The 22119-nt window shown below is 42.4% G+C and overlaps 1 protein-coding gene across 1 annotated transcript in view; it reads left to right on the forward strand.

Annotated features, from left to right (window-relative positions):
• Positions 1-870: 870 nt before the first annotated feature.
• The window catches only part of LOC118750490 (nuclear migration protein nudC), a 31158-nt gene continuing 9909 nt past the window's right edge, over positions 871-22119 (forward strand). Inside the window, exons 1-4 of the mRNA XM_036485203.1 lie at positions 871-1009; positions 1069-1262; positions 15373-15529; positions 20390-20584. Coding sequence (XP_036341096.1) covers positions 935-1009; positions 1069-1262; positions 15373-15529; positions 20390-20584 — 621 coding nt within the window. The 5' untranslated portion in view covers positions 871-934. The remainder of the gene's footprint in view (positions 1010-1068; positions 1263-15372; positions 15530-20389; positions 20585-22119) is intronic.

The following is a 22119-nucleotide window of genomic DNA, read 5'->3' on the forward strand; positions in this document are numbered from 1 at the left end:
TAAGTAACAATTCCGAATTAAAAATCCGCTTTTATTATTCAAAATTCCAGTCTGGTAGCACTAAGTTGTATGTTATTTTGCTATTTTATTCATCGTTTATATGAAAACTTTAACAATAAATTATATAAGAACTATAGGGTTGCTAGAAAAAAAGGGGATATTTTTGAAATCAGGGGGTCCTATTCTACCCCCTCTCATCACCCCTTTTTCTAGAATTTGCCGTCCGTCTACTAAAATTTTCCCAAAGTTGATATTAATGCGACACAAATTTGTTATTACTGCAACGTACTCACCAAATTAAATGATTCCACAAGCACAGTGCATGATTTACAAGGCGGCAACTTAGTTGATTTTTCCTTTTGGTCCTTTGGAGATTTGTCAAAAGCTTCCACAGCTTCACAGTTCTCAAACAGCAACACCACCCCACATACAATTGAAAGCACCACTTTTAAACACGACATGTTAAGTTGAAAACGTTGAAATACCACAATTTACAAATTAAAATCGGAGGTAAGCAAGCATCGACCACTTTCTGCAGGAAAACATGCGATGCGACAAGATATTATCACTTTTCCGGCACCTGCAATTCAAACACAAAATTCTTTCTATTCTTTTGAACAGATTTCAAGAGTGGTTGTATAATTTTTGTTAACGTTGTGCTTAATTTGCTATAAGATGGCTTGAAAAATTGGTGAATTGTAAAGAAAACACGTTTTCTCATTGCAAATTCACAACCGTTAACTCTGTTCTTCGCCAAATTCTTTGTTTACCCGTTGCCGCAAATGTCTCTGCGGGAATGCGCAATCTTGTATTCTATCGTTCTTGGATATTTTCTGCAAAATATCGATATTTTGATAAATCGATATTTGTAACCCAGTTCTATTTCAAACAACTTGGATATTGAAAGACGTAAGTTTAGCACGTTAATGCAAGGATGTCTAAAGAAGAGGATAAATTCGACGGATTGCTATTAGCTATAGCGGAAAAACATACAGACGGGATACCTCAGGTGAAATCTAGTTATATGTACATATATGTCTAAAATTTTGTTAATGTTTTCTGCTTTAGTTTTTAAACACGGTTGCCAGTTTCTTACGTCGGAAGACAGATTTTTTTACTGGAGCTTCTCAGGCACAATGGGAAAAGTTGCTTTTAAGTGTTTTCCATAAGCAGTCTAGTTTAGCAATCGCGACTTCTAATGAACAGAATGAAACATCTATTGACATGGATATCACAAAGAAAAGGCTTACCAAAAACAACAGGTATTGCAAAAATTAATAATGCTCGCAGTGACTGGAGGGATAATTTTCCTATCCAGAATCAGGTTTTCGATAACATTAAAAATTAAATTTATTACAAGTTTTCATTATTCATCGAAGTGTTGATTTTATAAAAGAAAAAACGCTGTAAAAACAGGAGTGTTATTATATGCATTCAACATACATGCAAGCTATAAAAGTGTATACCGTGATATTTTATAAATTGCATTTGTCCTATGAAAAAGCCGCAAAAGCCATCAACAAAAAAATATTAAAAATCAACGCGATTTTTTAGGCGGTTGAGATTTGCACTTCACCAGATTAAGATTGTATTGGATAAAAAACTGCATACTCAAACATTTTCTAAAAATTCAGATTGAGAAAATAAAAAATTGGGATGACATTTAATTGAATTTTTCCCTGCTCTCTCTGAAAATTTAAACTTTGCTTAAAAATTTGATTTTATTTTTTATGAAGATATACCCATAGTTCATTCCATGATACAACTATCGATAAAGAGTACAAGTTGTGATAGTTTGCCAGGGTTCATACCTTACGCCTATTATTTTGTGGACAACTGTATGTAATATTAAAAGCCTAACATAAATTTTGTATGATGCATACCTTCTTTTATTTTCTATCACTAGACTATATCTTATCTACATAGATATACATATGGATTTGTAATATACATAAATATGTACATATATATATGTATATTCGAGAGCATCACTCTTCATAAAAAATTGGCACTGTTTTTCCATCGGAGTTGTAAATTTTACTATATGTTAAGACTTTCGCCAAAATATTTCATAAAATATAAAGATTTACATGAGCTATTTGAAATATACAGCCAGCATCAACAATACACCAAAGGCGTTTAACACCGTCTGCTATTCCACGCTACTAGAAGATATAGAGGCCACCTCTCTCCCACAGAGGCTCAAACGGTGGTCGGCAAATTATCTGAGTGGTCGACATTCGTCGGTAATGTTTAGAGACAAAACGAGCAAACAGAAAAATAAAACAGGGGGTTCCGCAGGGTGGTGTCCTTTCCCCGCTACTGTTTAACTTTTACATTTCAAAGCGCCCTCAACCACCAGAGGGAGTCTCGATTGTCTCTTATGCCGACGATTGCTCGATCATGGCGACTGGGAATGGAATTGATGACCTGTGTTCGAAAGTAAACGGGTATCTCTCCGAACTTTCTCGCTTCTTCACTGCAAAGTGTCTAGCCCTCTCCACTACGAAATCCTCCGCGACCCTGTTCACAACCTGGACGAAGGAGGTCAGGCTACCGCTGAAGATTCACGTCGATGACACACCAATTCCGACGGTGAATAACCCCAAAATACTCGGAGTAACATTCGACAGCCTGCTCTCCATCTCTGCGCACGCAACCGCTATTGTCAATAAAGTACAGAGCCGCAACAAGGTCCTCAAGTCGCTAGCCGGCAATACTTGGGGCAAAGACAAAGAAACGCTGCTGGCAACATACAAGGCAATAGGCCGGCCAGTTTTGAACTACGCAGCGCCAGTGTGGTCGCCGGGGACTAGTAGGACGCAGTGGACGAAGCTACAGACTGCACAGAACACCGCACTCAGGACAGCGACAGAATGCCTCCTGATGTCGCCCGAACACTATCTTCACGGCGAGGCGCAAATGCTCCCCGTAATGGAGCATAACATCATGCTCTGCAAGCAGTTGCTGGTCGGGAGCCACAGAAGTGGCCACCCAAACAGACAGCTGCTTGCAGAGGAGCCGTCGCCTAGGCACGTCAGGAGGCATCTATATGAACTGACGGACGAAGTCCAGAGGTTCATCAAGCAACCTCTGGACCCGACAGCTTATCGACTGGCCCTGAACGGCATTCACTGGGAGTCAGTCTCGAGTTATGTAGACTCTAGACCTGTGAATGCCGTTCTAGACATACCGCCCCCGGACACAGACGCGACGGAGCTTCATCTGCCTCGGGAGACGCGAACTACACTAGCACAACTTCGCTCCGGCTACTGCAGCAAGTTAAACTCCTACCTGAGTAGATTGAATGAGGATGTGCCAAATGAGTGTCCGGCATGCGGAGAGACCCCACATGACTCGAAACATCTCTTCCCATGCCCGGAAAACCCGACAACCCTAACGGCCTTGTCCCTGTGGACCAACCCCGCAGAAGCTGCATGCTTCCTAGGGCTGCCGTTAGTGGAACTTGACGACAACGACTGAGATACCAACCGACCTGAGCGGGGTTGTTGTAGCTGCTACAACAACAACAACAACAACAACAACCTATGCTGACTTTAGTATCAGACCACCTACCCATAGTCATCTCGATAGATAAACCAACCGACTTTGCCTCCGCTAAACACCGACCTATATTAACTTCTCTAAAGCTGATTAGAAAGGTTACGCGGATTTTACTGAAAACACCTTCACTGCGCTTCCCACACCAACCGACGTCCATCTCGGTGAACGTAAGTTTCGCAGGGCTGTCACTGCTGCTGCAGCTCGCTTCATACCGGCAGGATGTATAGCGAACCCACGTCCAAACTTCGTCAGGCCGATTCTGGAGATCCCCGTATGAGGGATCTCAACGCGGAGATTCGGCAACTAGTAAACGTACATAAGCGGGGTAGCGTACCTAACGGAGGTCTCCAATTTGTCTATGGCCACTCTCATCATCCCAGACATCTGGAAGGTGGGGAGAGTGGTCCCACTGCTCAAAGCGGGGAAACCTGCCAACATAGGAGATTCTTATCGTCAGATAACACTCCTTTCCCCGGTAGCGAAGACACTCGACGCCCTACTACTCCCGTATTTCACAAACCACTTGACCCCAGCGAAGCATCAGTATGGTTTCCGTAAAGTGCACAGTACGACAACAGCACTTAACGCCATAAACAGTCAGATAACTCGTGGCCTTAACCGAAACCGTCCCTGTGAGACAACGATTCTAGTAGCGTTGGACTTGTCAAAGGCGTTTGACACCGTCTGCCATTCCACGCTACTAGAAGATATAGAGGCTTCCTCTCTCCCACAGAGGCTCAAACGGTGGTCGGCAAATTATCTGAGTGGTCGACACTCGTCGGTAATGTTTAGAGACAAATCGAGTAAACTCAGAAAAATAAAACAGGGGGTTCCACAGGGTGGTGTCCTTTCCCCGCTACTGTTTAACTTTTACATTTCAAAGCTCCCTCAACCACCAGAGGCAGTCTCGATTGTGCCGTTCGGAGTCGGCGTAAAACTGTAGGTCCCTCCGCTTTGTGTGACAACATCAAGGCGCACGCCACAAATCGGAGGAGAAGCTCGGCCAAACACTAATATATGTGTAAGCGCCCATCTAAAAAAAAAAAAACATTCGACAGCCTGCTCTCCTTCTCTGCGCACGCAACCACTGTTGTCAATGAAGTACAGAGCCGCAACAAGGTCCTCAAGTCGCTAGCCGGCAGTACTTGGGGCATAGACAAAGAAACGTTGCTGGTAACATACAAGGCAATAGGCCGGCCGGTTTTAAGCTACGCAGAGCCAGTGTGGTCGCCGGGGACTAGTAGGACGCAGTGGACGAAGCTACAGACTGTACAGAACACCGCACTCAGGACAGCGACAGGATGCCTCCTGATGTCGCCCGAACATCATCTCCACGACGAGGCACAAATGCTCCCCATAAAGGAGCACAACATAATGCCCTGCAAGCAGTTCCTGATCGGGAGCCACAGAAGTGGCCACCCAAACAGACAGCTGCTTGCAGAGGAGCCCTCGCCTATGCACGTCACGAGCAATCAATATGAACTGACGGACGAAGTCCAGAGGTTCATCAAGCAACCTCTGGACCCGTCAGCCCAACTCCGCTCTGGCTACTGCAGCAGGTTAAACTCCTATCTGACATGATTTGAAACATCTCTTCGCATGCCCGGAAAACCCGACAACCCTAACGGCTGTATCCTTGTCGACCAACCCAATAGGAGCTGCACGCTTCCTAGGGCTGCCGTTAGTGGAACTTGACGACAACGACTGAAATACCAACCGATCTGGGTGGGGTTGTTGTAGCCGCTACGACAACAACAACAACAACATCTTCACATGGATGCAGTCTATACATCCAACGACTTTTGGGAAATTTGCAATCTGATGAAAACTACGATTACCAATTTCCAATTCTGCACTGTTTTTTGGCATTTTAATATACTGGCCGCTGTGGTGTAGTGGTAAGCAGTGCGCGCTTCCACTCCGCAGCACTCTGGTTCAAACCCTGGTCAAAGCAACATCGCAAATATAGAGAAAAGGTATTTTCTTAACAGTGGTCGTCCCTCGGCAGGCCTTGGCAAACCTCCGAGTGTATTTCTGCCATGAAAAACAGCTTCTCATAAAAATACAATCGCCGTTCGGAGTCGGCGTAAAAAAAAGAGCACCTAAATGCTCTAGGAATATTTCTGCATCCAAAAGAAAATTTTAAAATAAATGTCGCTTACGTTATTTTGGCGGTTAGGGCTCGATATGTTCCATAACTATAAAAATATGCGTGTAAATTACAATACATTTATTTTGGATATTTTTGACAGCAGTCAGATGTCACTTTTTGATCGGTGAGCAGCTAACCGGTGGCCATCGCCTGGTAAACAATCGGTTGTTAACCGACGAATTTTGCTAAACTGGCATTGAAAACCCGCTTTTGAGGTTGAGGGAGCTTTGAAATATAAAAGTTAAACAGTAGCGGGGAAAGGACACCACCCCTGTTTTATTTTTCGCTGCTTACTCGTTTTGTCTCTAAATATTACCGGAGAGTGTCGACCACTCAGATAATTTGCCGACCACCGTTTGAGCCTCTGTGGGAGAGAGGAGGCCTCTATATCTTCTAGTAGCGTGGAATGGCAGACGGTGTCAAATGCCTTTGACAAGTCCAACGCTACTAGAATCGTTCTCTCACAGGGACGGTTGCGGTTAAGGCCACGAGTTATCTGAGTGTTTATGGCGTTAAGTGCTGCTGTTGTACTGTGCACTTTACGGAAACCATGCTGATGCTTCGCTGGGGTCAGGTGGTTTGTGAAGTACGGGAGTAGCAAGGCCTCGAGTGTCTTCGCTACCGGGGAAAGGAGTGTAATCGGACGATACGGATCTCCTTTGTTGGCGGGTATCCTCGGTTTGAGCAGTGGGACCACTCTCCCCACCTTCCAGATGTCTGGGATGATGAGAGTGGCCATTGACAAGTTGAGGACCTCCGTTAGGTACGCTACCCCCGCAGGACCCAAATTTTTCAGCATCAGCATACATATTCCGTCGGGACCCATGGCTTTGGAGGCTTTCGCCTTCCCGATGGCCACCTGAACTTCACCGCAAGTGAAAGCAAGGGGGGCACAAGTTGTTGGCAGTTTGTGCAGCCTTCTGGTCACTCGACGCTTGGCTTTGTCCACCGGAGGATGCAGTATGAACTGCCGGCTAAAATAGCTCGCGCATCGCTCCGGGTCCGACGAAGCATGGTCGCCGAAGGAAATTTCGACTCTGTCGTCGTGCTTCGTCGGATTAGACAATGACCTCACGGTTGACCAAAGCTTGCTCACACCCGAGGTGAAATTACAAGTCTTCAGGTGCTCCTCCCACTTCTTCCGCTTATGTACGTTTACAAGTTGCCGAATCTCCGCGTTGAGATCCCTGATACGGGGATCTCCGGGATCGGCCTGACGAAGGCTATCACGCTCATCAGCTAGAACAGCCGCTTCGGCAGGGAAGTTTGGACGTGGGTCCGATATACATCCTGCCGGTATGAAGCGAGCTGCAGCAGCAGTGATAGCCCTGCGGAACTTACGTTCACCGAGATGGACGTCGGTTGGTGTGGGGAGCGCTGCGAAGGTGTTTTCGGTAAACTCCGCGTAACCTTTCCAATCAGCTTTAGAAAAGTTGATATAGGTCCGGTGTTTGGCGGAGGCAAAGTCGGTTGGTTTATCAATCGAGATGACTATGGGTAGATGGTCTGATGCTAGAGTCAGCACAGGTCGCCACGTTATGCTGTTTATCAGACCAGCGCTGACTATTGTGATGTCTGGCGAGCTACTGCAGTTACCCATAATCCTGGTGGGTGCGTCATCGTTCATTGTGCAGAATGTCGAATCGTCTATCTGCTCAGCCAAGTCTGTTCCCCTACGATCGTTTGACAGGCTTGAGTGCCAAAGATCGTGGTGCGCATTAAAGTCACCTACTACCATTCGGTTTTCACCTCTGAGGAGCGCACCTATATCAGGGTGATATCCTGCCGGGCAGCAGGTGACAGGGGGTATGTATATGTTAAATATTTCGAGCTCGACATCGCCTGACCGGATAGCGATGCCCTGACATTCTAGGGTGGTATCCCTGCGGTCGATGTCTGCTTCGATAAGACGATACTGCACGGTGTGGTGCGTGATGAACGCTAAGCCACCACCATTATCTCGCTCGCGATCTCGACGGTGCACGTTGTACCCGGCGCAACTGTGCAACTTCGTCTCTTGGACCGCAGCTATTAATATACCATGCCGACACATGAAGACGGTTATCTCCTCAATCTTGCTCTGTAGCCCGTTACAGTTGAAGTGAAGGAGCTTTATGTGGTTCGGGAGACGTGTCGTGATGTGGGGTGTGAGTGAAGTGTATGTTCTTGCCGCCGTTGGCTGTGTGTGCTGCTGAGGAGATTGCCGCCCTGTGGTGGTGGTGGGGGGCGTCGCAATTGAAGTCTGCGACCGAGCAGCGCAACACGGGCCCTCTTAACTCCTCCTTGATTATATGAGGCCCCACTGCAAGGAAGGGTTCAGGGCCTATGGGTCGAGTGGCTGCGGCCTCTTTTGCTAGTCTGTCAGCCTCCTCGTTTCCCTGTATGCCTTTGTGGCCCGGGACCCACACCAGTTGTAGTGTGTGGTTTTCCCCCAGGGTGTTTAATCTCGCTACACATTCCCATACCACTCGTGATTTAATCTCACACGAGGATATGGCTTTTAATGCGGCCTGACTATCGCTGCAGATAACTATATGCTGCAGTCTTGCTTGTCTCTGCAGAATCGTTTCCGCGCAAACACTTATGGCGTAAACCTCCGCTTGAAATATACTGGGGTAGTTTCCCAGGGGGATGGAGATCTTAGCCCTAGGGCCAGATATTCCAGCTCCTATCCCTTCGTCGGTTTTTGAGCCATCTGTGAACCACCTTTGGGTGTGAGCCCTGAAGGTGTTTTCTAAGATTGTCTCATTCCAGGTCGCCTTGTGCGTAGTTCGATCCTGAATTTCTTCTCAAAGATTGTCGTTGTACTCATGTCATCTCTGTTGAGCTGGGAGATAGGGATCTTAGATCTAATTTCATCTCCCAATCGGCTCGAGATCACTTTCCCTCTGCCAATGCCCTCCTTCAAGAAGTTGAGGATGGCTTTTTTGGCGATCTGCTCTATAACTATGTGCAGTGGCGTCAGGTCCAAAATGACCTCCAGGGCTGCGGTGGGGCAGGTGCGCATGGCCCCCGTTATACATGTGCACGCCAACCGCTAGAGCCTAGAGAGCGATGCTCTCACTGTGTTGAGTGTGGTCCTCTCGGACCATGCCACCGCTCCATATGTAGCTATTGGCCTGACTGGAACTGGAACAGCGCAGTGTCCGTTGACCTACCGGCCCGATAGGCATGTTGCCCATGGTGTAACGGTAGCGAAACCAGGGTGGTGGTTCTGATGTGGTTGTCTAGGATTTTCTCCATCGCCTTTAGAACAAACGATGTTAGGCTGATCGGGAGAAAGGATTTCGCCTCTGAGTAGTCTTTTTTGCCGATTTTGGGTATAAATTTGACATTGGCCCTTCTCCACAGTTGTGGGAGATATGCCAGTGCCAGACTTTCCCGCATGACATTGGTTAGGATCGGGGTTAGGAGATCCAGTTCTTTCTGGAGTAGAATCGGCCATAGACCGTCTACCCCAGGGGTCTTGTAGGGCTCGAACGAGTTAATAGCCCATCGCACAGATGACCGGGTGAACAGACGCCTTGCTGTCCCCCAGTCTTCCGCAGCGGGTCTATAGGAAACGTCGCTGTCTTCTGCTACTGGAGGCAATGCTCCTGGGAAGTGGGTTGTTAGTAGAGCCAGAGCCCTCTCCTCCTCACTTCGGGAGTAGCTTCCATCTGGTTGTTTTATTGTCATATGGCTTTCAACTGTGCCTCTAGCTAATGCTCTGTGTAATCTGGCCGCTTCCGGAGTGGAGCTGATGCCTTCACAGAATCTCCTGAAACTATTTCTCTTGGCTTCGCGAATCTCTTTGTTGTAGATGGTTAGGGCTGACAAGTAGTCGTCCCAGTTCCCAGTCCGTTTTGCCCGGTTAAAGAGTTTCCTGACCTCTTTCCGGCGGCCTGAGAGTTATTAGAAGTGGGCTTTAACCACTGAGACTGGTGCTAGCTGTAGGGTTTAAACCTACTCTAGTTCTATACTTTAGAGAGTAGATATAGCGAGAGTATAGCGAATAAAGAGGCTGTAAACTTGAAGCGAGTGTGTTCTAATTTCTTGAGGAGATAGGGTGTTTACTCCTTACAGGACCCTGGACGACCGAGAGCTACGCCCAGCACTCAGGAAAGTCCGTTACAAAGTTGAAAGATATCTTTATTAGGGCTGGGACTATCCGCACATTCGCATATCCGGATATCCATGCGGATTGTCCGTTGACACGAATAAAATCCGGATAGTATGGATATCCGGTTAATATTCGCTTTTGCTAGTATTCGGATATCCGGATTTACGAAGATCCGGTTAATATTCGTATTTTCAGATATCCAAAAAAATCAACAAAAGACTAATAATATTCGTGAATTCAATTATGCACACGATAGAGTGAATAAGCTCTTGACGGACTTGAAGTTGACCTTTTGTTTTGTATCGTTTTGTCACAATATAAACAAATGGCACTATTCTTGTCATCAATTTTAGAAATGCTACAATTTGGTAAAGCATTCACCATGACCAAGAGTATCGTAACAGCTTTCATTATTCCATCCATGATATTTTAAAGCCATGAAAAACCTCTCGCGGTCAATTTTATTTTATTTTTCATTTTTACGAAACGATACTTTAATTTGCCAATACCAAGCGGTCATGCATATGAAGTAGCAAGTTTTCTATACGCATATATTTGTTTGTTGAACTTTTTAATTCGTTTGTAGAAGCCTTTGAAATTATAAAGTAGAATTTAGGAAATTTTAAAATTTATACAAACAATTTTGTGCGTAGAAATAGAAAACTTGTTACTACAAATTTATGAGCGCCAGGTATTGGGAAATGAAAGTATCGTTTTGATAACGAAAAATCCGGATATTCGGATAGCCGAATATTATCTTAGCTTCCAGAGTAACCGGATTTTTCATTTAGGTATCCGGATATTCGAATATTCGGTTTATCCGGATAGTAGAAAAATCCGGATGAAGTTCCCAGCCCTAATCTTTATACATAAAAATGAATTGCTGTTCGTGTGTTATCGCATCACTCAAGAACGGCTCAACGGATTTGCTTCGTTTTTATCTCGTTTTGTGTCTTTCTATCTGTAGAAGGTTTGTAAAGAGAAAATTGGCAAAATGGTGTTGCCAGATATCTGCAATATCAGAATAAAAAGTGAATAATAAATAAATCGCAATAATGCTATTTCACTGAGAACGCATAAAAAAAAAAACTAATTCGGAAAAAAATTTGGATAGGTTGCCACCATTCAAAAAAAAGTTTTTATATAAAAATGGATTTCTTTCATGTGTTATCGAATCAGCCAAGAACGGCTCAACGGATTTGATTAGTTTTTATTTGATTTTGTGTTTTTCTGTCTGTGGAAGGTTTGTAAGGAGAAAATTGGAAAAATCATGTTGCCAGATATCTGCAATATCAGAATAAAAAAACATAAATGAACCTCAATAATGCTACTTCACCGAGAAAGTACTAAAAAAAATTTATTCAAAAAAAATAATAATTGGTAGGGTTGCCATCATTCGAAAAAAAAAAATATGTAAATATGGATTGCTTCCGTGTGTTATCACATAACTCAAGAACGGCTCAAGGGATTTGCTTCGTTTTTATTTCATTATGTGCCTTCCTGTCAGTAAAATGAATGTAAAGAAAAAATTAGAAACCCGGTTTTGCCACATATTTCAAATATCAAAAAAAAAATTAAATTTTCATAAGCTGCAATAATGTACATTACTGCTTCGTTTTTATTTAATTTTGTTCCCCTCTGCCTGTAGAAGGTGAGTAAAGAAAAAATTTAAGAACCGTTGTTGCCAGGTATCTGTAATATCAAAAAAAAGAAACTAAATTAAAAAGCCGCAATAATTATATTTCACTGCATAAAAAATTTAATATAGAAAAAAATTTGGATAGGGCTGTATCAAAAAAATGTGTATTTAAATAAGCCGCAATAATGCTATTCTACTGCGAACTTTTGGGTGTTAAAATGCCCCCGTGGGTCCGCCACTGACTGGCACGTAGTTTAACACACAAGCTCCCGTGTATTCCGATTGGCCCAATGAACGTGATTTGCGAGCTTCATTCGGATACCCCAGGATTGAGTTGTCCAGGGGTCAGTCTCAAATGACCAGCACTAAATCTACCATCAGAACCATTACGCTACTTGATAAGAGCTTTAAGGTACTTCGACTGAAATAAGTCTGTGTATATTGGATTCCTGTAGAACAACGATACTCACCAATTTTTAAATTGTCACCAACTATACCATAGAGTTTCAAGAACAGATTCACCATCGAACCGGATCATTGTTGCTGCCAGGGAGTGAATGGGAAAAAGTTCTTCAAATTTATTTCGTTTTGCGATTAACCGTGCTGTTAAACTCCAGATCGTTGGAGAATTTCAAGAACTTCTTCACGAATATACACTTTCGTTAGGTTATTAAAGACGACAATGGAAATATGCCTTCTGACAACCACCAAAACGTTATATTAGCAGATAAATGTATCACTTGAAATCGTGAACGTGAATTGTTAGTGAAAATGTTGGACCCAAATATTTCAGTAAAAAAAATTAATTTTGTGCGGGACGAAGTTCGCCGGGTCTGCTTGTTTTAAATAGATACGTACGGGCGTTTCAATTTGGAGCGTCATCAGGGTTTTTTTTCTACATTAACCTGGTTGCAATTTACATGGTTGCATTTTTAGTGCTCACTATAAGCTCATACTCTGAGGGCAGCAAAACAATTTTATCAAAAATCAACGGACATTTTTAGCCACTTGAAGTTTTATTGGAATTGAATGCGCCACTGCTTACTCGAAAAGTTTCTAGAAGTTCTTATTAAAAACTTTAAAATTTGATAATTTTTTTAATGGGTTGAATTTTCATGAATTTTGTAAAAATATGTTGTAGAATGAACCATGATACAAAAAAGAAGGTAGTTTCATTTAATAGCATTCGTTGTTGTTGTTAACTTGTTCGTTGTTGTTGTTGATTTGACTTTTAACAAAATTATGACATTTCATCAAATTCATGCTACCTGATCACTAGAAGAAATTGTTTTTTTTAAGCAGAAGATTTTATCAGTACATCAGTACAAAAGTGTGGAATACGATGAACTAGAAAATTGTGCCGGTTGCAAGATTTCGAAAATGGGGTTGACGACAAGGTTTCAGAACGCATGAAGAAAGTATATACTTACATATCGTCGCTTAAAGTACAAAACCGCGTATCGTCGTTCTGCAAAACCGCGTAACTGACATTTTTTGCCAAAAATTGGATTTGCTGACACAAGCTCTTGGCTCAAGCCTTATCCATTCGTCCTGAAATGCGATTTCTTTGTAAAAAAGAGAACCATTTTGAAATATAAGTGTTTTTACTCTCTAGAAAATAATTTTATGCAACCTCACATACGCAGTTGTGCATTTTGTTGATACACGATTTTGTACTTTAAACGACGATCTCTTAGAGGTTTATCGGAGGGCGGTCTGTTCAAGCCGATTTCAGGTGTTTTGCATAAATTAAAAATTTGTGAAATTTAATTATGATGCGCTAATCACAAAGTTTAATTTTTTGCAAAATCTGATGAGAAATTTAAAAGCAAATTTGAACCAAAATATAAAAAGGTTTTATTTGCGAAGAACATTCTTTAGAATTCGATTTTTAAATCGCAAGATTGCATTCAAAATAAGAAAACAAAAAAAAAATAACAGAATAATGTGAGCGTGGTTTTAATTGCAAAATGAAAAGAACAATTACGATAAAGTCTCCTTTAACAGTTTATATTTTAAATATTTTTAATAAAAAAAGGTGCGAACCACGTAAGTAACAAAAGTGCCAAGCACTAATAATGGTTTTTGATTTGAAATGTTATTACATTGGTATAAATATTGGAAAGAAAATACTCCGATTTATTGATTCAACATTATCAAAGTGGCAAGGCCATTGATAATACTCACAATTTATGAAACTTCAGAAAATTTTATTATCCGTCAAAAGTTGTTTATTGAAATTACCCACAGTATACAGTAATCCAGATAGCCAAAACAAAAAAATGTAAATATGCTTATTTGACATTTTGTTTGAATGTATTGGTTGATATTTTTTCACAGTTGTCGTTTTCGTTAACCCAAACGAAATCCCATTTAAATATTTTCTTATAGTGAAACATATTTTCAAGTCACATAAAATAAAATAACGAGAAAAACAAAATTCCAAGCAAATCAAGCTTGAAGCGTAAGCGATTATAACCGGATGCAGTTCCTACATAAGTCAAACCGTGTTCCGAACACAACTTTGAGTGAGTAATGGTGGGCTGACTTTTTAAAATGGTCCCATCGATTAGGCGGTAAAACAAATATTACTTAGCTTAAGGTAGAACTCTCTAATTTTCAAATGCGCGAAATTTGTATGTATTTGTTCAGCCGCTTATTCACATTTGAAAGAGGATAATGCATGAATTAATGCAAGTAAAGACGGTTTATGCAGATAAGCAAGCGCGTTTGTTAACCGTATAAAATGTATGTACATATATACACATATGCATACATATATACCAAAATATTCAGAATGACGAGATGAACTAGTTCAGCCCTCTCTGTTTGTAAACACGCTAACTCGAACAAAATTTAGATATTTTAACGAAAGTCGGTGTCGAAGTTGCCTTTGGTATAAGTTGGTTAGTGTTAAACTTTGGCGAAATCTGCCAATAACCACGCCCACTTCCCACGTAGTAATAAAAAATCTTTTTGTTTTATTAGTATTTTTTTACGAATATTGCTGTTCAAATTTACATGTCAAATATATCAACAAACATTTGTGGATACTTGTGCATCAGTCGCTACCTATGGGTTAATGACAAATAAATCCTATACATTCACAATATTTCACGTATTAATTTTCAAATAAGCATATTGTTAATGGCTGGTTTACTGTATACTGTGGAAATTACCTTTTTTTTGTATCATGGAATGAACTATATTTTCATAAAAAAAAATAATGACAAAATTGTTCATGAAAAACATTGTCAATATTATATTAGAACAAGGTGTTTGCTAATTTTTGACTCTGGCCGTATATGTGCTAGGCATTTTCCTCCATAATGCTCCAAATGCTCAATACCGTCAGCAAAAAATTATTTCACGCGATTTTCTAGCGTCTTGAAATTTTCATTTTAACCTACTAAAATTTAATGGGCTATACAACTGCATACCTTAAATTTTTCTCAACATTTTTAATAAAAATTTAAAAATTTTGGGTGTAGTTAAAGTTTGTTTAATTTAAGTTGTTATAAATTTTATGCGAAGTTTGATATGTGGATTTATGTGATACTGGTTATGTAATGTGTTAAACTTTTATAAAAATGTAAAAACATTAAATAGACAGAAAAAATAGCCAAAACTGGTCAAAATGCCACTTAACTTACATCAGCTGTCCACAAGGGTGTGTACATAGATTACTTAATAGTCTCATTCATTATGATTAATTTGTTTTTTAACTGAAGAAACAAATTAAGGTTATTCGATTTTTTAGAATTTTTCATTGTAGATATCCTTTTTTATACCCCCGTCCGCCTTGCAAATTTCTGTGAACGGGCCTGTCTATCATTCAATATTATTATAGATGTGAAGATTTATCTTAAATCTGCTAGGCCAAAATTTTAATTAAAATTGTTTTTAATATTTTAGGACTGAGGAAAACATTTGCGAAGAGGACATATCCAAACCTATCAATGACATAGATGACGATTCTGAAAAAATGGAAATTGGCAAGCTTAAGCCAAACACTGGAAACGGTTGCACGCTGGATAAGTATTCGTGGACGCAAACTTTACAGGAAGTTGAGGTACAAAAATAAAATGTTATGGGTTCAAATATGGCACATATGTACATATACATACATACATACATATGTATACAGGTCGGCGTATTTCACTGCGCCGTAAAATCGTTTTCGTGTCGTTAGTCCCTGCCACAACATCCAAAGCTATTAGTTAATATTGTCTATCGACTTTTTCCTGAAAATTCAATTTTCAATATACTGAACTCGAGTCTGCATATCGCGCTGAAGGTAAAATTTGTAGTAGCAAATACATATGCATATTGTGTAAGAGCGCTGTAAGTGATCACACCGGCTGCCTAGAATATTCTTCTCCATTTTGTCAAATAAGTCAATAACAAATCCTCCGAACCATCGGAAATACCTCGAAATTTCCTCTTCTGCTTATAGTCCCTCAAAAGTTAGTCTATTTGTCTTTAAAAAATGCATTTACGCCATATCAACGCAAGTCGATAACATCAAGCAACTGAATGACGGATCCCTGCTTATGTTGGCCCGAAATGGAAGAGTAGCTGAAAAGTTCTTATCCAATCTCTGTCCAGTTACTGTCAAACTTTATGACAACCTTAACACACTGGCACTTCCGGCGGCTCAGTCACTCAAAAAACGTCAAAAAGTCAAAAAGTCACCAGGGTTTCGTGAAATGATAATTTTTTAGCTGTTAAATAATTCAACAGATACATATCGGGGCTGGTTCGTTTAAAATCGCTTAAAATTCGGTATGAGTAACCACGATCGGCAGTCGGTTTTAATTGCACACGCAAAGAAAAGTTCTATAAACAGCATGGCCGAGACGCAATGTGTCGTTGGCCGCTGTAGCCGAAGGTCGACAGCCGGTTCTACGTACCGGAATGACTCGGGTTTTACCCGACCATGGGCTGTTGTTTCGGCGATTCAACCCCGTTTAGGTCGGCGAAATCCCTCAAAAGTTTTACGCCCATATTACTACATCTTCTTCGAATACTTCTGCTCAGGGCTGGCTTGAGTCAAACCCTGGAGCAGAAACATACACCTGCTACGTGTGCCAGAGACGATTACACCACAGGTCCCCCTCCATCAGATGCACAACAGAGTCCGCCTGAGCAACTCAACACAAACACAACCGTACCACAACACAATAAAATAGATAATACCACAGACACATCAGACCACACCACAGATATAACTGCACGCCACCGCCAACAACTCCTAGTTCTTCCGGAAATCTGCACGCTGTGTCAGTCCAGGATATTCCGTAATGTGACATCAGTCAAGTGCAACACCTGCCTTGGCTGGTGTCACTTTAGGGTATGCTCAAGACTGCGCACCACGCGAGATTTGACGGGGGACTGTGCTGCTCGTTCGCAATCCCCAACTGCGACGCTGCCCACTAACACCACAGGGCAACCGCCTCAGCAGCAGCAAGCACAGCATTTGGCGGCTCGGCAACGTGCATCACTAACACCCCACATTCCAATAAGTCGAAGATTTTGCAATTCAACTGTAACGGACTTCAGAGCAAGATCGAGGAGATAACAGTCTTCATGGGTCGTCACGGAATATTAATAGCTGCGGTCTAAGAGACGGAAGCTGCACGGCAATACAACACTGTTGAATTGCGCCGGATACAACGTGCACCGTCGAGATCGCGAGCGAGATAATGGTGGTGGACTACCGTTCATCACACACCACACCGTGCAGTATCGTCTTATCGAAGCAGACATCGACCGCAGTGATACCATCCTAGAATGTCGGGGAATTGCTATCCAGTCAGGCGATGTCCAGCTGCTCGGCAGGATATCACCCTGAAATAGGTGCGCTCCTCAGAGGTATGGTAGTGGCTGACTTCAATGTGCACCACGATCTTTGGCATTCAAGCCTGTCAACCGATCTTAGGGGAACACAATTGGCTGAGCAGATAGACGATTCGACATTCTGCACAATGAACGACGACGCATCCACCAGGATTACGGGGAGCTGCTGCAGCGCGCCAGCCGATGAGCGCGACAACATTCGTCAGGCCGATCCCGGAAATCCCCGTATTAGGGATCTCAACTCGGAAATTCCGCAACTTGTGAACGTACATAAGGGGAAGGAATGGGAAGAGCATCTGAGGACCTGCAACTTCGCCTCTTGTGTGAGTAAGCTTTGGTCAACCGTGAGGACATTGTCCAACCCGACGAAGCGAGACGACAGAGTTGAAATGGACTTTGGTGACCATGCTTCGTCGGGGTCGGGCCCGGAGCGATGCGCGAGCTATTTTAGCCGGAAGTTAATCTTGCATCCTCCGGTGGATAAAGCCAAACGTCGAGTGACCAGAAGACTGCACAACTGCAGTGTGAAGTGAGGGTAGCCATCGGAAAGGCGAAAGCCTCCAAAGCCATTGGACCCGACGGAGTATGCATGCTGATGCTGAAAAATTTGGGTCCTACGGGAGTAGCGTACCTAACGGAGGTCCTCAACTTGTCAATGGCCACTGTCGTCATTCCAGACATCTGGAAGATGGGGAGAGTGGTCCCACTGCTCAAACCGGGAAACCAGCCAATAAAGGAGAGTCCTATCGTCCGATAACCTCCTTTCTCTGGTAGTGAATACACTAGAGGCCTTGCTACTCCCGTATTTTACAAACCACCAGACCCCAGCGAAGCATCTGCATGGCTTCCGTGAAGTGCACAGTACACCAACAGCACTTAACGCCATAAACACTCAGATAACTCGTGGCCTTAACTGTAAACGTCTCTGTGAGAGAACGATTCTAGTAGCGTTGGACCTGTCAAAGGCTTTTGACACTGTCATCCATTCCACGCTACTAGAAGATATAGAGGCTTCCTCTCTCCCACAGAGGCTCAAACGGTGGTCGGCAAATTATCTGAGTGGTCGACACTCGTCGGTAATGTTTAGAGACAAATCGAGCAAACGTAGAAAAATAAAACAGGGGGTTTCACAGGGGTGTGTCCTTTCCCCACTACTGTTTAACTGTTACATTTCAAAGCTCCCTCAACCACCAGAGGGAGTCGCGATTGTCTCTTACGCCGACGATTGCTCGATCATGGCGACTGGGAATGGAATTGATGACTTGTGTTCGAAAGTAAACGGATATCTCAATGACCTTTCTCGCTTCTTCACTGCAAAGTGTCTAGCCCTCTCCCCTACGAAATCCTCTGCGACCCTGTTCACAACCTGGACGAAGGAGGTCAGGCTACCGCTAGGAATTCACGTCGATGACACACCAATTCCGACGGTGAATAATCCTAAAATACATTCGACATCCTGCTATCCTTCTCTGCGCACACAACCGCTATTGTCAATAAAGTACAGAGCCGCAACAAGGTCCTCAAGTCGCTAGCCGGCAGTACTTGGGGCAAAGACAAAAAAACGTTGCTGGCAACATACAAGGCTATAGGCCGGCCGGTTGTAAACTACGCAGCACCAGTGTGGTCGCCGGGGACTAGTAGGACGCAGTGGACGAAGCCACAGACGGTACAAAATACAGCACTCAGGACAACGACAGGATGCCTCCTGATGACACCAGAACACCACCTCCACGATGAGGCAAAAATGCTCCCAATTAGGGAGCACAACACGATGCTCTGCAAGCAGTTTCATGTTGGGAGCCACAGATGTGGCCACCCAAATAGACAGCTGCTTGCAGAGGAGCCCTCGCCGAGGCACATCAGGAGGCATCTATTTGAACTGACGGAGGTTCATTAAGCAACCTCTGGACCCGACAGCTCATAGGCAAGCCCTGAACGGCACTCACAGGGACGCAGTCTCGAGTTATGTAGACTCAAGACCTGTGAATGCCGTTCTAGGCACACAAACACCGGACATTGACATGACGGAGCTCCATCTGCCTCGGGAGACCAGAACGACAATAGCCCAACTTCGCTCTGGCTACTGCAGCAGGCTAAATTCGTACCTGTGTAGGTTAAATGCGGATGTGCCGAACGAATGTCCGGCATGTGGAGAGACCCCTCACGACTCGAAACATCTCTTCGAATGCCCGGAAAACCTCACAACCCTAACGGCGTCGTCCCTATGGACTGACCCCATAGAGGCTGCACGCTTCTTGGGGCTGCCGTTAGTGGCACTCGACGACAACGACTGAGATATCAGCCGATCTGGGCGGGGTTTTTGTAGCCGCTACAACAACAACAACAACAACAACAACAATGAAAGAGGTGTGAATGTATTAGTGATAAAGTGTGAATGTATTGCTATTGCCTTCGCAAAATTGTCTCATGTAAACGCCGTGTAAAACCGTTTGAGAGATGAGTTGTAAACTCCAATAAATTAATGATAAAAGATTTTCCTTTAGAAAACCCGTATTGAGATTGCGAAATTGATGAAGCTATACACCCTCATTGCGAGAATCGTGTCGAATGCAAGTCGTTTTTCGAGAGTCGAATCGTATCAAAAATTTTGTAGGTTTTACGGGTTTTACAATAATGTAGTCTCTATCTATTATTTAGGTAGAACTGCTGGATTGCAATAACAATTTGTTATTCCCTAATCCACATGAATCTTGGTCAATAAAGAAATTACTGTGGTGTAGTGGTTATCAGTGCGCTCTACCATTACGCAGGGCCTGAGTTCAAGCACAGTTTCCGACCAATATCAAAAAATCAAAAAACAAACAAGTTTATTCTATTTCGCCCCTTGGCAGGCAATGGCAAACTTCCGAGTGTATTTCTGTCATGAAGAAAACTTTCGTCGGCGTAAAATTGTGGATCCCTCCCCTTTGTGTGAGAGGCGCACGCCACAAATCGAAGGCCAAATAATAATATATTGCTTAAGCTAAGCGCTAATATATTATTATTATTAGCATTTTAAAACACTTCAAGCATTTGTAGTTAATTCATTATCTCAATATTTTTTATCTTACAGGTTAAGATCCCTCTAAGAGTTTCATCTAATTTGAGAGCTAAAGATATTTCCGTTACTATAGGAAAAATGTCACTCTTCGTGGGCTTAAAAAACGAGGAACCTATAATAAACGGAGTGCTCTGCGCTGAAATCAAACAAGAAGATTCAGTCTGGGTTTTACAAGACAACAAAACTTTGCTCATTACACTTGAAAAGGTAAGTCACAACTAATGTAAGCTCGTGAAACTAATCGAACATCAGGTATTTTTAACCGAATTAAACGGGGAGGAAGGCTATCTATTCATCGGAATACTTTTATACCCGAGCGCGCTTGTGCACAAGGGTATTATAACTTTGTTCGCATAGCGGTTGTAACAGCCAAAAAGAATCAAGATAGATATAGACAAATGTATACATAGATGCTCAGCATGAAAAGAGAAATCGATTAAGCCATGTCTGTCCGTCCGTTCGTCTGTCTGTCCGGGTACACGATGACTCGAGTAAATATTGAGATATGTACACGAAATTTGGTAAGTAAGTTTCCCTTTTTACCTTCCTTTTATTAGCTCTGGATGTAACTATGTAATATTGATGCGCTTAAAAGATGCAGCGATTTCTGTTCTCAAGTTACATACCTGATGACAGTACGAATGACAAGTATAATAGGGAGGGTTTAGTTTTTTAAACTATAATTTTATTCCAAGGTAGGTTGGGATTGAAAAGGGGCGACATCGGGCCATGGGCGTAGCCAGGCCCTAGCCCTAATTTCTAAATTTTTGGCTAGATATTGAAATATATTACCACGAAATGCTTGCTTAATAATTTCGGTCCCCCCCTAACTTTAAGGTTTTTCCTATATATATACTGTATAACAAATTATACTCCCAACGCTAACCAAATAATTAGTAAATTGATTAGAAAAGTGGATATGTGGATCATCCGGTTCCGTATCAAGTTATTCTCTCTATGTTCAAAGCACTTCCATTTAAAAAGGTTAAAAGCCTGGCTGCAGTCGACAATGAGCAAAAATTTATAGTTCAATTGGTTATTACTTTGTCTTTATGTTTGTGTCATTTCTAAGCGTACAATCTGAGATTATGGATAAAGATATAGGCCGGTTGGGTGAACAGCCAAGACGTTTACTTCTTAAGTGTGACAAAACAAAATCAAGTAATATATTTTGCATAAATGAATATACCAGAATACAAAATCTGCATACTCAAAATGTTCAATACGTCCTCATATTTATACATACCTATGTGTATAATTTAAGATATTTCGCTGCAAAGCAATGATTATAAATTGTTAGTTTACCTTACAAAATTGCGGACGAATATTACAGAGTATGCGGAAAAAAGTTTATTTTTTTTCATTTTTTATTTTGAATAACGTCTGGTCCGGCTATTTGGTTTACCATACAGGTATGTAGAGCTATGAATTTAAAAAATACATCAGGGTTTAGTTGAGATATTCGCTTTTGACCACTGTGTTTTGTACATTTCCCAGTACTGCAAAGCTTTGGACTGCCATTCAACTGGGAGTGGCCCGCGTGCGCTGGGTTTGGGTCCCGCCACGTTGAAACCTTGCCCAATGAAAAAAAAAACATGCCTCGGATGATACCCCCTTTTTTTTGATGACGATCACGGCAAACATAGGAAGGAATATGATTTTAGGGTATGCACTTGGAATATCCGAACCCTTAATCGGGATTTTGCCTCTGCCCGGCTGGTTGATGTCCTAGGGAAAAATAA

This window comes from Rhagoletis pomonella, unplaced genomic scaffold, assembly GCF_013731165.1.
Source record: "Rhagoletis pomonella isolate Grant_MI unplaced genomic scaffold, Rhpom_1.0 Rhpom_scaffold_00267, whole genome shotgun sequence".
Taxonomy (NCBI): Eukaryota; Metazoa; Arthropoda; class Insecta; order Diptera; family Tephritidae; genus Rhagoletis; species Rhagoletis pomonella.